General features: G+C 32.4%; 1 protein-coding gene across 1 annotated transcript in view; it reads left to right on the top strand.

The window, feature by feature from the left end:
• LOC111063337 (AF4/FMR2 family member lilli) overlaps positions 1–14,338 on the top strand; it is a 49,913-nt gene that overhangs the window by 13,453 nt on the left and 22,122 nt on the right. Inside the window, exons 2-3 of the mRNA XM_039439265.1 lie at positions 10,087–10,132; positions 13,436–13,519. Coding sequence (XP_039295199.1) covers positions 10,122–10,132; positions 13,436–13,519 — 95 coding nt within the window. The 5' untranslated portion in view covers positions 10,087–10,121. The remainder of the gene's footprint in view (positions 1–10,086; positions 10,133–13,435; positions 13,520–14,338) is intronic.

Raw genomic sequence — 14,338 nt, 5'->3', positions numbered from 1 at the left:
ACTGTAATTTTCTGTAAGGCAATAAAATCTGATTTGTTTTAAAGATGTTCAGCACAATGAATGAAAAATGTTGGAGTACAAATATGAAGTTGATACAATTATAGAAAAATAGAATGGATTTAAAAATGTTATCCGCTCTGATACAATATAATGTTGAGTAGAGAGTATACAAAGATGTCTAGACCAATTTTGTAGTGCATTTTAATGTATAAAATGATTGATTGAACACTTACTTGAATGTCCCAGTACAAAGGTTTGAAAGAATTGCCTTATTATTAAAACATGTAAAATACATATTTGGTTGTACCAATGAAGATTATATCGGCGATTTTTAATACAGAGATGAATATGTTTCCCATCATATTCAATACACAGTTTTTCTGTACAATGGAGAGCGAAAAGTTATTTTATAGTACAAATATAGATAGATAAATGCCTTCAATTTACGATATTCACATTGTAAACATTGTGGGCAAAGTTGTGATCCGATCTTATAAATTTGTAGATGCGATATCAACCAATGACTAGAAACTATCAATGAAAAGCAAAAATAGTTCAAATAGGGAATTTCAGAACTTATTTTCAAATTTTGGTATAACTACAAATCTCCAAAATAGTAAAATATAGTATTGAAGATGCGATATCAACTAATGACCAAACTAGAAACTATCGATGAAATAAAAAATAGTTGCAATTAAGGATTTCAGAACTCAGTTCGTGATACCAACAAATTTCAAAAAAATGGAATATATTAATAACAAAATTATATCAATATATTGGATCGTAGGATTGACTGTATACGTTTTGGTGTAGATTATTATAATACACGAATAATAATGAAAATGAAAACTTTAATGGGGTTCGGCGTGTTAGAAAGTGGAGAATAATCATTATAGAAGTAGTTTAAGAGTCGAAAACTGTTTACAAAAACAAGACGATCCAAAAATATTGACAGGAAGCTTACGGCAAGCTTTGTTGGACAGGAAGACAGGATGTTAGAAAATGAAGAAGAACAGTAAAAGAAGAAATTACACTGAGCGAAGAAGATGGAGAGAAAAAATAAGGAAGAAGAAGAAGAAGAAGTGAAGATGAGGACTTGCAGACCAGCTGAAACCCTTGGAACGGATGTAGGAAGTTTGATGTTAATTAATAAGCAACAGGTGATGTCTCTCTTACCCTCTCTGTCACTCTCTCTCTTATTCCTTCTTCTTTTTCTCTCTCACTCCACACCTTACCTGGAACAATAGTGGGCATAAAGATACACTTTGTTACAACCAGTAACTACCCAATATGAGATAAGCAGGTGTACTGTATTTTTTCAGCATCATAATTACTGTGATCGTCTAAATTAGACTTACCTTGTCGATCTACTGTTGCATGATACGTGTATCAACCAATTTGATACAGAGTTGTTAGTTGCGTATCATTTTCTAGCAACATATCTATATTTTGTATCATTTGCAAGTAACACATCAGTGTTGCGTATCCACTTTTCTGCAACGCATTTTCTTACGTATCCAGTTTTCTGTAACTCACCTTCTTACGTATCCAGTAGACAGCAACAGGTGTGTGTTTTTTAAAGGTGTAATCTTACACCTGGCCTCTATTTCCCGCCTTGGAGCGATCATCTGATGAAACCCTTCCTGTCAGGAAGTCATTGTCAATGGTCGTCATTAAAATTCGGATGTAGTCAGGGATCCAGGGAAAGTGGAAGTAGGGAATTCAGCTTCTTATCCACTTATTTCGGACTCAAACATTTCAAAATTGAACCTAAAAAATTATTTGGATTCACTTGAAATTCTAAAAAATTGAGTAGAATATCTAGGCTACAATAATAATTCCAAATCAATTTATTCTATTTTGCTTTTTAAAATCATTTATAATAAATTATTTGTTCCGATCAGCATTTCTGAATAGAAATCGACCACATTTAGTGCCGGTTGCACAAAAGCTGGTTAAATTTTAATCGTGATTAATTCCACGAGAAACAATCAGACAAGGCTTTTTGAAAAAAGGACTTTTCTGAATAAATCTGACATAAATAGTGCTGGTTGCACAAAAGCCGGTTAAATTTTAATCGTGATTAATTCCACGAGAAACAATCAGAGAAGGCTTTTTGAAAAGAGCATAAAGATACACTTTGTTACAACAAGTAACTACCCAATATAAGATAAGCAGATGTACTGTTTTTTTCAGCATCATAATTAATGCTCTGATTGGTTCTTGTGGAAGTAATCACGATCAAAATTTAACCGGCTTTTGTGCAACCGGGCCTTAGTGATGGAAATTACTGTGTTTTTCCATTCGGGTTTTCCATCAGGATTTACCTATTTGATTCAATTCTAAAGTTTTCTGCTAATGTTTGTTTTTCCTTCCACATCAGATTATTTCTTCCAATAAATGGAAAAGCAATAATTCCAAAACTAAAATTACTTGAATTGTTTCAAGGGTACATAGAATCAATTTTTTAATCAATGTTGATTTTGAATAATTAGGAATTTCAACCATGTTTCTCGCCTGTGAATATTCTATTCTGATCCCTCAAAACATTTACAAATTTGTTCACTCGGGAAGATTCTATAAAAAAAATATTTGTCTTCTATTGTTCTCATCTCCCTAAATAAGCCAACTGGCAAATGAGGTTGAAAAGACCAATTATCACCCCCAGCCTATTTTATTTCCGGTTTCAAATTTTGAAAAGAGCCAAGTTCCAGCTGCTGTCTTTGGGAATACCTTATCAACAGCTTGAGGCAGTCTTGGGTCTGTTTTTTGTTGGGAGGACAGGTGGATGATCTCCTGAAGATAATATCAAAGAGAGGATAATGAATCGTTAAAGAAAACTATCTTTTTTGTGCAACTGTGTCAGGGGATTCAAGATCAATAAGTACCTGTCATTATATTGTTGTAACTTCTTTCATATGCGTTGTTCTTTTTCCTCCCCATTTATTCATAATTCCCTTATAGTATGCATACAGAAATAATGCACTGTGAACAAAAATAGGAGTATAAATGCTTCATAAATGAATGAATCTATTATATTCCTTTTTATACTCATATTATTGATGTTTTATTCAAGTTGATTACAGTTTCTATATCTATTAATTCTTCTGATCTACCTTCCCTAAATTGAATTTTCATTTGCCATAATACAATACAAGTTTCAAAACAAACTCATTATATTCTTGATGTTTTATTCAAATTGATTACAGTTTTTATATCTATTAATACTTTTGATCTACCTTCCCTAAATTGAATTTTCATTTGCCATAATACAATACAAGTTTCAAAACAAAATCACAATTAAATAAATAGATATATAAATGTTTATTTCTCAAAAAAAACTAAAACTACTACTGTACATCAATCACAATATTAAATAGTTAATTGAAAATATTAGATAGTTTACAATTACATACAATGGTTGGTTTCAGAAATTTCTTGTAATGTTTCTTATGTTTCGTGTTTTTGTGTGGAATTGAAATATTTACTTTCTACATATGTACAGGAAATAAATATATCTCCCTCGAACTAACCTTAGAGATTTTGCCAGCAAAAATAATCAAGTATATATTATGTATTTACCTATATCAATATGTTTCTATATTTTGGGATATTTATCTTTTGATAGTATCTAAAATTGAAAGAATAATATGTTGATATTATCAATACCACTTTAACAATATCAACATATTATTCTTTCAATTATGGAGAAATATCATAACATCTCATACCATACAATCAAAGTATATAAAATACCTCTTGTGGATCTATTCAAACGTATGTATATGTATATATACATATATATTATGTATATATATTATGCATATATATTATGTAAGTATATATTCATCAAATCAAACGATTTATCATATCAACTACAGTATAACTACAAGCTGCTCTGATTCAATAAGACCCAAAACCAATAAGATGAATGAAAAATAATGATAGTAACGATTTCACAAATATTTTTTGTCATAGGATGGTAGTAAATGCATCTCTGTTTTTATTAATAGTAGAGTGATCAGCAGAAATTGTTCCAGGTCAACTCTAACCATGACATTGATTGAGAAAAGCTAATCTTTGTTCAAACTCGAACTGTAATATAAATCCTGAAACCTCTGTTTTCTCTCTTTTACCACTTCATAATTATGAATTTTAAAATCGATAGACATGAGACATTTTTTTTATTTGTTAATCATTTTTATTTTCACAAGAAAGCACTGAATGGGAGAGAAAAACTGAGGATACTCCTTAACATGTGTGTGTGTGTGTATGTGTATCTGTTTAGAAAAGTTGAATCATTTTATTTACTTAGTATTCTTATTTCTATTCTATATTATTCAACAAATAGGTTCTACTCTTTGTTTCTAGAAGTTATCTACTCATCTACATATCTATTATCTGTTCTGAATATGTTAGTTGTTCATTTGTTTCCATTATAATGTAGTGTTAGTATGCAATGGGTCTTGCAAGATCTGGCAATACATTGTCATTATTGTGATAAAGAATCAATCAATCAATAACATAATCATGAAAACATAATCAACACACACCAAAACATAATCATCTACATAGTCATCCATATATATAGATATCCTCATTGATTTAAACAGCCTCTTGTCAGAAGTGAGCAGGTCTGGTGACTCCTGACTCTGACACATAATAAATTTCATTGGCGTTCTCACTAACCGATGCGTTCTCAATTTAACTCTGAAAACTATTGATTTTCCACCCAACCCCCCTCACACGTATGTATGTATTCCTCCCTCTCCCACCTGTCTCCAGTTAGCATTTTGTGTATCATGTATAGACGTATACAATGTGTGTCATGTATGTATGACCCACTTCCGAGCTGACTTTGCCAGCGGTGTAAAAGGTAACTTATTAACTATTCAATTCTCCATTCTGTGCTGCCTCGTACTCAGTTGCTTCTTTATTCCCTTCTTTGTACGATTTCTTGTACTTCGTCTTTCATCTCTTCTCATCTTAGATTCTTTTATGCTTTCAGGTCTTCATACTTCTCCTTCTCAATTTCTTTTTATAAACCGTTTCTTATTCGTTTTGATTGTATTATTATGATTCTTCTTCTTCTTCTTCTACTACTTCTTTTTCTTCTTCTTCTTCTTCTTCTTCTTCTTCTTCTCATTATTTTCTTATTCTTCTTCTTCTCATTTTTTTTCTTCTTCTTCTTCTTCTCCTTCTCATTATTTTCTTATTCTTCTTCTTCTCATTTTTTTCTTATTCTTCTCATCCTTTTTCTTCTTCTTTCATCATTATTCTTCATCTTCATATTCTTTGTATTCTTCATATTCTCCTCCATCATTTTCTTCTCCTTCTTTTCCCTCTTTTCTGTCTGTTTTCCCTCTTTTTCTCAATCCTATCTATCTCCCCCCTCCGATTACTCTTTGCTCCTTATCCTTCTGCTCATTCTTCCTCATCCTCTCCTTAGATCAAATCTCCCTTCTTTTTCCTTCCATTTTACCTGTCATCCCTATTCCCTTCCTCTTCTTATTTCCTGTTTTCTTTCTCCCTCTCTTCTCATCATCTTGGCTCTTTAGCAACCAATCCTCTCCTCTTTATCTTTTTTCTCTTCTGTCACTTCTTCATCTCCTCTTCTCCTCCTTCTCTTTTATCTCTCCTTAAATTTCTCTCTCCCTTCCTCCTCTTCTTTCTCCTTCCACCTCCATCCTCTTCTCCCTAGCAACCAAGTATATAGGTCATCTTTTGAACTGCTTCCCTGGTCTTATTCCAGTAATTGAAATATGCTTCATAGTATACATAATACATATACAGCCTTCCTGTTCTAGATTTTAGTACATTACATAGAATATAATCAGTTCTATATTCATTTGACCCATTTATTCGCACTAGGAAATACTCAACGTAAGGTTAACTTTATAAAAGCTATCTAACTCTAAGCTTTATCATCCATTCTATTAACACAGAACTTGGTTTTGAGTAAATTAATAAGTTTAAATTTATGTTAATCCTCTCATTCCAGAGGGAAAAGATAATCTATTCATTATCATTATTAAGGGCCGTTTGCACAGTGTCAGTTTGAACTGAATTTCATTTTAAACTGGATTAAATCCGTATCAAGTCTAGTTTGTTATAATGTGTTTCATTTTGAGTTTAAGCCACCAGCTGGTTAAATCGAGTTTAAGCTTTGACTGTGCAAACGGCTCTAAGTGTCATTTATTTATCAAGTCAATAAATTGTCATAATCTGGTAGAAATCACTCCTTGATGCAACCTGCGACTTTGAATATATTTAGTCCCTATCATAAGGTGCGTACAGATTTACGCGCCGCGAACATGAGCAATTCACTTTTAATCAGCTTATGCCAAGTTTTTTATATCTATATCTTACTGTTTCTGTAAAAATACAGATATAATCAGCTGATTTAAAGTGAATTTCTTATGCTCGCGGCGCGTATATCTGTACGAACCTTTATACGTGCATTCCAGAGAAAAAAGATAATGTATTCATTATTGTGGTTTATTTATCAAGTCAATTGTCATAATGTTGTAGAGATCGTTCTATACTCTGATTGCTGTAACTTTGGACTTTGAATACATTGTAGACTATTTCCCATCTTATACGTGTTGCACAAATTCGAAAGTTATATCAAAATGGTTTTTTGGGGTTGATTGTAAGTTTCATGTCTGCAATCACTTAATAAAAGTATTAAGAAGATCAATAACGTCATTTTTTCTCTTTTTCCATACAGTCCTCTCTTCTCCCGTCTCCTCTTTCATCATTTTATCACCCTTCCTTCACACCATTTCTCTTTCTCCTTCTGTGTCACTTTCTCTCTCTCTCACTCTCTTTTTTTCTCTTACTCTCTGTTGTATCATACATAAATAAATAAAAATAAATAGTCCTGAATACATATATTTAAATTAATAAAGTACTCTAATCCACTCCAATTTTTCTCTCAATCTCTTATTTTGTCTTGACTCCCTCTCAATCTCTCTCTCTCTCTCTCTCTCTCTCTCTCTCTCTCTCAATCTCAATCTCTCTCTCACTCTCACTCTCTCTCTCTCTCTCTCTCTCTCTCTCTCTCTCTCTCTCTCTCTCTCTCTCTCTCAATCTTTCATTTTCTCTGACTATCTTATATCTCTCTCTGTGTTGTAACATACTTCTCTCTCTCACTCTCTTATTTTCTCTGACTCTCTCTCTCTCTCTGTTGTAACATACTTGTCTCTCTCTCAATCTTTTATTTTCTCTGACTATCTCCATATCTCTCTCTCTCTCTCTCTCTCTCTCTCTCTCTCTCTCTCTCTCTCTCAATCTTTTATTTTCTCTGACTATCTCCATATTTCTCTCTCTCTCTCTCTCTCTCTCTCTCTCTCTCTCTCTCTCTCTCTCTCTCTCTCTCTAACATACTTCTCTCTCAATCTTTTATTTTCTCTGACTATCTCCATATCTCTCTCTCCCACACGCTCTCGTATTCTCTCTGACTCTCTCTCTCAGAAACTCTTCCCAGCTACTAACTAATTCTATCATCTCCTGTCAGTGATTTCTACCCCACTCTTTATTGCATTGCACCCTCTTCGATTTTATAGGAAGCACCCCAGTCTCATGGAAATCAACCCCTTTGCACTGCCTTACTTACTTTAGTGACCTTGAGCCTGCAACCCTCCCTGATTTCACTGGCTATGCTTATGCTCTCCCAATCAACATACTAGAGAACTGTTCTAGTCTTGCCAAACTAATAACAAATATTCCGGATCTATTTTCAACTATTGTTTATAACTATTGTTTCCATCTATTGTGTTGACTGTTGTTCAACGAATCAATTGTTCCAAACTACGTATTCTTAACTCAATAAGCAAAATGAGGATTAACTTTTTACTCACTTATATCAGAGACAAATAATCTCTGGTTATAGATTAAATATCTTTATGTTTCTATGCCGTGCTGAATCTCTGAATAAATGGTAAACGTTGTAGTCAATATCTGCAACGTATTCACCAATTTAGTCAGTATCCGCTGTTGAAAATCTTAATTGAATTTAGTGTTGAAGGTGTTTGAATTTTTCCTGTTTCGGAAAAACATTTGGCAATCAGTTGAACTTAAATTTAGAGTTAGGCTTGTAGTCATCTTCCACAAACTTGTGAATTCCACAAAAATTACCTCTGAATTACCTATGAGAATTGACATTTGATCTATAATAATGAAAATAGACTACTCTTCCCCCTTCAATCATATTATCTTATCAAGATAAACCAGGAACATTTACCTCTTATTAATAAATGTCTAGAACTTTTATGGTTATGAATAAGTGGACGAACATTAGCTACATAAATTTACAGTTAGACTTCTAGTCATCTTTTAAATATTGAAACCTAGAGGTCTCAAAACCTATGGTTATGAATAAATGGAAATTGTTCGTTGTTAAATCATATATTATTATTTCTTGGATACAGTGAACAATACAATATTTTGAAGATTATATTTGTGCTGAAAAATTACCTCTGAATTACCTATGAGAATTGACATTTGATCGATAAATGTGATGTGGAAAGCGAAAAGGGACCAGTTGTCGGAAGAGTAAAATGTTCAGGGCAGACAATAATAGAGACTATGGTCAAAAATATCGATTACGAGTTTTCAATCGATTATCGTGCAATAACATTTCCTTTGTTGATCAGAATCGGTTGAAAAGTCGACTTTTTCGTCGATTATATGACATTTAATGTTGCAGAAAAGGGAACAGTTGTCGTTATGGGGTTATAACATTGTCCTGTTTTTATGTTTGAATAGGCATAACTCAGTCATTATTCGAGATATCAATCTGAATTTTTTTTAGTTTATAGTCTCCTTTATTGAGGAAAAATGATATCTCAAATTTGATTTCTTGAGACAACTTCGTCCCTATTTGCTTTTCACATCACAAATGATGAAAATAGACTACTGTTCCCTTCAATCATAATATTATCTTATCAAGTTAAACCAGGAAAAATTGTGTGTCATTAATATATTTCTAGAACTTTTTTAAATGTAATCTAAATACTGTAATAAATGAGCAAGTCCTAATCAAACTTGACGTCTTTTTCAAACAAGATTCCGAATTTGAAATAAATTGGAAACGCCCATATTTTTCTTGAAACTTAGCTATGACGTTCATGATAAACTTTACAACTGATTAAAAAATCTATCTTTTTCAATAATATTTCAGTAATTTCCATCTGTAATCTAACTTTTTATTTTTGAAAGAGTTATTTGTCAAATATAAAAAATGAATTCCACCTCTACTGTGGCACCTGTCCTATTACCTCATACTGTGAGGTTCAGAATAGGCTTAAATGTGATTCCAGTTTTTGATACAATATTCGTCATGAATGATTTATTCATAACGTTAATATTATTGAAATACCACTAATATTAATCAGGTGATATTTTGTAGGCTCTGACGTGCAGAACCAACTTGATAACTGAATCCAGACCTTAATTTAAAGTTGCATCAAGCAGCGCAATTATTATTCTGAAACGTGTCAGTGTTTCATTAGTTTGTCTGTATATTCAAGTGACAAGTTGCTCGGATATTTGAGCTATGACGTACTGCCACTGAATTATGACGTCATCATAAATTAGAATTTGCGTTGCTGGAACACTAGTACCTAAGTAACTACGCTTCACTGGCAATTGGTTCTTGTGATGACCGGAAATAATAATGACAGACGGGAGAATGAGGAGCAACAGAGAGGGAAGTGGATCGATATTGTCAAGAAAGAGGGGTGAGTGAGAGAGATAATGATAGCAGAAAGAGATGAGGATTGGCCGACACGCGATAGGGGACAATTGCTACTAACTAGCTTCAAAACTAACGAGAATTATTAGATTCTAACTAGAATTATTAGATCAGAAAGAGAAAAGTGATGAATTTAATTTGGTGTACCATAGTAATTGGATAAACTATTTGATAAAATTATTGAAAATCTAGTATACTATTTTATTCTATAATGTAGAAGTGAGAAATGTGTAATGTTTTTGTAGTAGCCTATGTGATACACTATTATTTGAACCAAAGAAGAGAGAGAATCCAGTTTCTAACGATTTTTCTTTTTTTGTTTGTTTCAGATTGGAAAAGGACCTGAGCCTCTCTGAGAGTGAAGATGAACAGAAGGTAAGATTAATTGAATTCAAATAATTAATTGTTGGTTACCCATCTTGTTTTCACTATTGTTACCATTGTATTTTTATGTAACTTTAAAGTGAAAAACACTCATATTCTTTTGGTGTGGCGACGACCGTTTCGTGCTGGTGTTGCACATTCTCAAGCCAGACAGAAACTGATGTACTAACTCACTTTTAATAACTTTTTTTGAGTTATTTTTTGTCATTTTTGGTAAATTAAATAACTTTCTCAAAAATTGATATTTTCAGAAAATTTTTGTTTTACTAGATCAATAATACCATGAAGAATCTATCCTCTAAATCTCATGGATTTATCTCTTACCGAACTTGAAATGTACTGTCTCAAAAATTTAAACTTTAGGCGCTCATATCTCAAAAAGTAATGATCGAAAAAAAAATGTTTTCTTGAGAAAACTGTTTCATTTTGATAGCTTGATTATATACTAATCGAAAAAACTCGTATATGTTTTTGCAGAGATAATGCAAGTATTCAAATCTCAATACTCCATCAAGATATTTCAATATCGGAGTTAACGACTTGAACTGCCATTACCACGTATTTATTAAAAAGATTTCCGGAGAACTAGTTTCGGTTGTTACACCTACATCTACATCAATCCCTTGTAAACTTCAGTATGGTAATTTGTTTCTCAAAAATGTTGTAATGATTGAGAGGTTGTGTCAATTTTAAGACGTTTTATTCAATATGGATATCTGCCACAACCTAAACTCCACATAGAAAATATAATTTAAATAGACATTCGGCATGAATGTTCGAAACATGTTGTGATAAAATAATTCAAAAAGGGTATTGAGATCTGTATTTCTATTTATATTACAAGTAGCCCTAAACAGAAAAGAGACAAAAATATGATACAATATTTCAAACTTGATCATTATAATATAGATTTATAATCATACTTAATCATTAAATTAGTTATATCATAGAGAAACAATAGCGTAAGTAGATATCCCATGGTATAGGGCGTTTATGTCGCAACTTTTACTGTTATCTCAAGCCGATTACTGTAGATTATTGTCGAATTTTACTGTTTTGTTGGGGTGAGAGTGTATGAACGGCACAATATGAGAGACTACCAGCGTCATAAAACGTCACAGGAAAGAACTACGTGGACTATCAGCTTGAGATAACAGTGAAAGTTGCGACATAAACGCCCTATACCATGGGATATCTACTTACGCTATTGTTTCTCTATGGTTATATTCAAACTGATTATCCTCTTTGCTGTAATGTTATACCAGTGTACTTGTAAACCGTTACTGATTTGACCTAGCTCGGTCAAGACATTTGATCTTGGTCAAATCAGTAACGGTTTACAAGTACACTGGAACTGATTCCAAAGTGTATGATCATTTATAAAGTACTAGCCGTCAGGCTAGCTTCGCTCGCCATATCCGTCTAGCCAGGGGGCTCCGCCCCCTGGACCCCCGACTGGATCGTCCAAGAATGAGAACAACAGGCTCGCTTCGCTCGCCTGCATTTTTCATTTGAGAATTATCATATATGTAGGACAATCCAGTCGGGGGTCCAGACTAAACGTCTGGCTAAACGGATATGGCGAGCGAAGCGAGCCTGACGGCTAGTAATAATAATATTCCCAGGATTGAAGTAGCAGTGCCCAATCAATTTTTCCGCGATAAATGCATTTAAATCTTCAACTTGGTGCCAACCTAACAAAGTCAACTCAACTTAATGCCAACCTGACAAAATTATTAATTTAGTTGCCAGTTAACAACTGTTTCGAAGAGGTACTCTATCTAGATTATAGTTCTATAGTAACATATGATATGGAAATTTCAATATTATAATAATTAAGAGATTGGGAGAAGAAGAATATACATGCTAAAGACGAACTTTAAACCCTTAAAAACAACCTTAGAGTTAAAATATTGCCAAAAGATTTCTTAGTGCGCCTCTAAAGGGCCAACTGAACATACCTACCAAATTTGAACGTTTTTGGTCCGGTAGATTTTTAGTTCTGCGAGTGAGTGAGTCAGTCAGTCAGTCAGTGATTGAGTGCCATTTCGCTTTTATATAATATAGATGAAAGTATTAAGTGCTAGTATGATTTCTATGGCGATAGTTACTGTAGATAATATTATTCCATTGCAAACTTGTAAAGCGTACCCAGCTTGATTATGTACAAATGTCATGACAGAGCTTGGTGGAACCGGACATCAAAGAACAAAAGTAGTTGATAGATTGATAAATGCCTTCCATTTGCACTTCACTACATTAAATTGATGTGGGCGAAGTTGAGGCTGTAAGAGGCTCCTCTTCCACTCTACCCACAATAGTGATAGCAGTCAATATCAGTTGCAATAGAGTATTTCAACTTTGAATGAAATTTATGTCCTGAAGATAATCATAATCAAATGAAGTGCTATACATCTTGCTGTAATTAAATTGATATTACGTGATCTCAATCTAAATTTCATGATTCGAATATATTCACGTATACTCACTTAGAATATTATACTCCTATGAATAATATTATAAACTTCCATGATCAGGTGTGCAACATATATTAATTAATAAATTTTGTCTCCAATTATTCATTTAGTTATGCACACAAGCACACAACTTTTGATCGATTTACTTAGTAGAATATATTTTTTCATGAATTATAACCTTCCAGGATCAGGTGTGCAATATATTAATACATTTTGTCTCCAATTATTCATTTATTTATTCATACAAGCACACACATTTTGATCAATTCATGACCAATCAAAGCCTCAAACTCATTTCTAATGTTTGGGTATTTTGAGGACTGATGGAGTGTAGCTGCATATATTAATTAAGCAAAAATTGATATTTGTTCATTGCTTGAATAATTTGGCAATGGAAATAATTATCATCTGCTTACATTGAAGAAACACACAATAAGCTTCAGTTGACGTGTGGGGTTCTTTGAACCTTTGGATCCTTGAATCATCCCTTCAAAAGCATAACATAAACATACATCGTAGCACGGTATATAGAAGATATATTTTATTTATAAGATATATTTATTTTCATCTAAATACCGTGCATTGAAGAACCATCAATGAAAAAGTGAATACTACTTCTGAATTAATTTTATCGAATTCAGTTTTATTCATGGATATGTGCTGCTAGAAAATCATAGAGATGATACCAAGGCCAGATAAATCAATATTGATAGTAAGTTGTATTATATTATTTATTATGATTTTAGATATTCTATGTATTATTTATTGTAGAGATTAGGATTTCAAAATAATATTAATTTTTTTTTTATAATTTCAGACCTGTGAACCAGTTACTGAAAAAAAGTCCATCGATGTTATCACAAGGATCAATGGCCCTCTCCCCATTACCAGAGAATCCAATGTAAGTAATATTTATTTTTGCAAATATATAACCTCCATTAATCTATTATGGAATTTACCTCAATTCAATTTCTTTTCATGACTAAATACGATTCCTCAGTGGTGATTTAAACGTGAAGAAAATGAACGAAATTTTCCATGATTGATTTGTGAAGTCGCTAATTATACAAACATGATGTAAGATGAGAAAATGATTATATTATTAGCCAGTGTTAAATTAATTATTTGATTTGCAAGGCTCTGGTGCGTAGAAGTGACCTAGTGAACAAATAATAGTTCGGTGACAAAATTTTAACTTGAATTCATGGATTTCAATTGCAATTTTCTGACACATCTTCAGTTATGTACAATGATTATCGGTCTTGTTAGTTGGTGTCAAGTATTTTGGGAATTATATTACCTTCAAGATTTTTTCACCTCAGTATTAGCCTATATAGTGAGCTGATTAAAGTGCTTGGTGTATGGTTGATATCCTACGTTTTTCCAATTATATAGAGGACTTTATAGAGACTTTATGCTGTTATCATAAGTAGGAAGCTACTGTATTTTATTCAAGTTTGTGGATATAACTATTTTCATAATTTCAACCAATGAATTGAGCCAGCTGCTGAAGAAGATACAAAATTTGTTCACTGGAAAAAAATAATTTTTGAAAAAATGAACTTGAAAATGGCATGAATGCTGAAACTACTGTAGAAAAGTTCAAGAAGGGTACTACGTAGTTATTATTTTTATTTATCTCTTTATTTATTTATTTATAGACAATAGATATAATTCAGGTGTAAAACAACAGGTATTATTAATTGAACTTTTCAAGTAT

Source organism: Nilaparvata lugens, chromosome 12 (genome assembly GCF_014356525.2).
Source record: "Nilaparvata lugens isolate BPH chromosome 12, ASM1435652v1, whole genome shotgun sequence".
Classification (NCBI taxonomy): domain Eukaryota; kingdom Metazoa; phylum Arthropoda; class Insecta; order Hemiptera; family Delphacidae; genus Nilaparvata; species Nilaparvata lugens.
The sequence above is the reverse complement of the archived record's forward strand: the minus strand, read 5'-3'. Positions and strand labels throughout refer to the sequence as shown.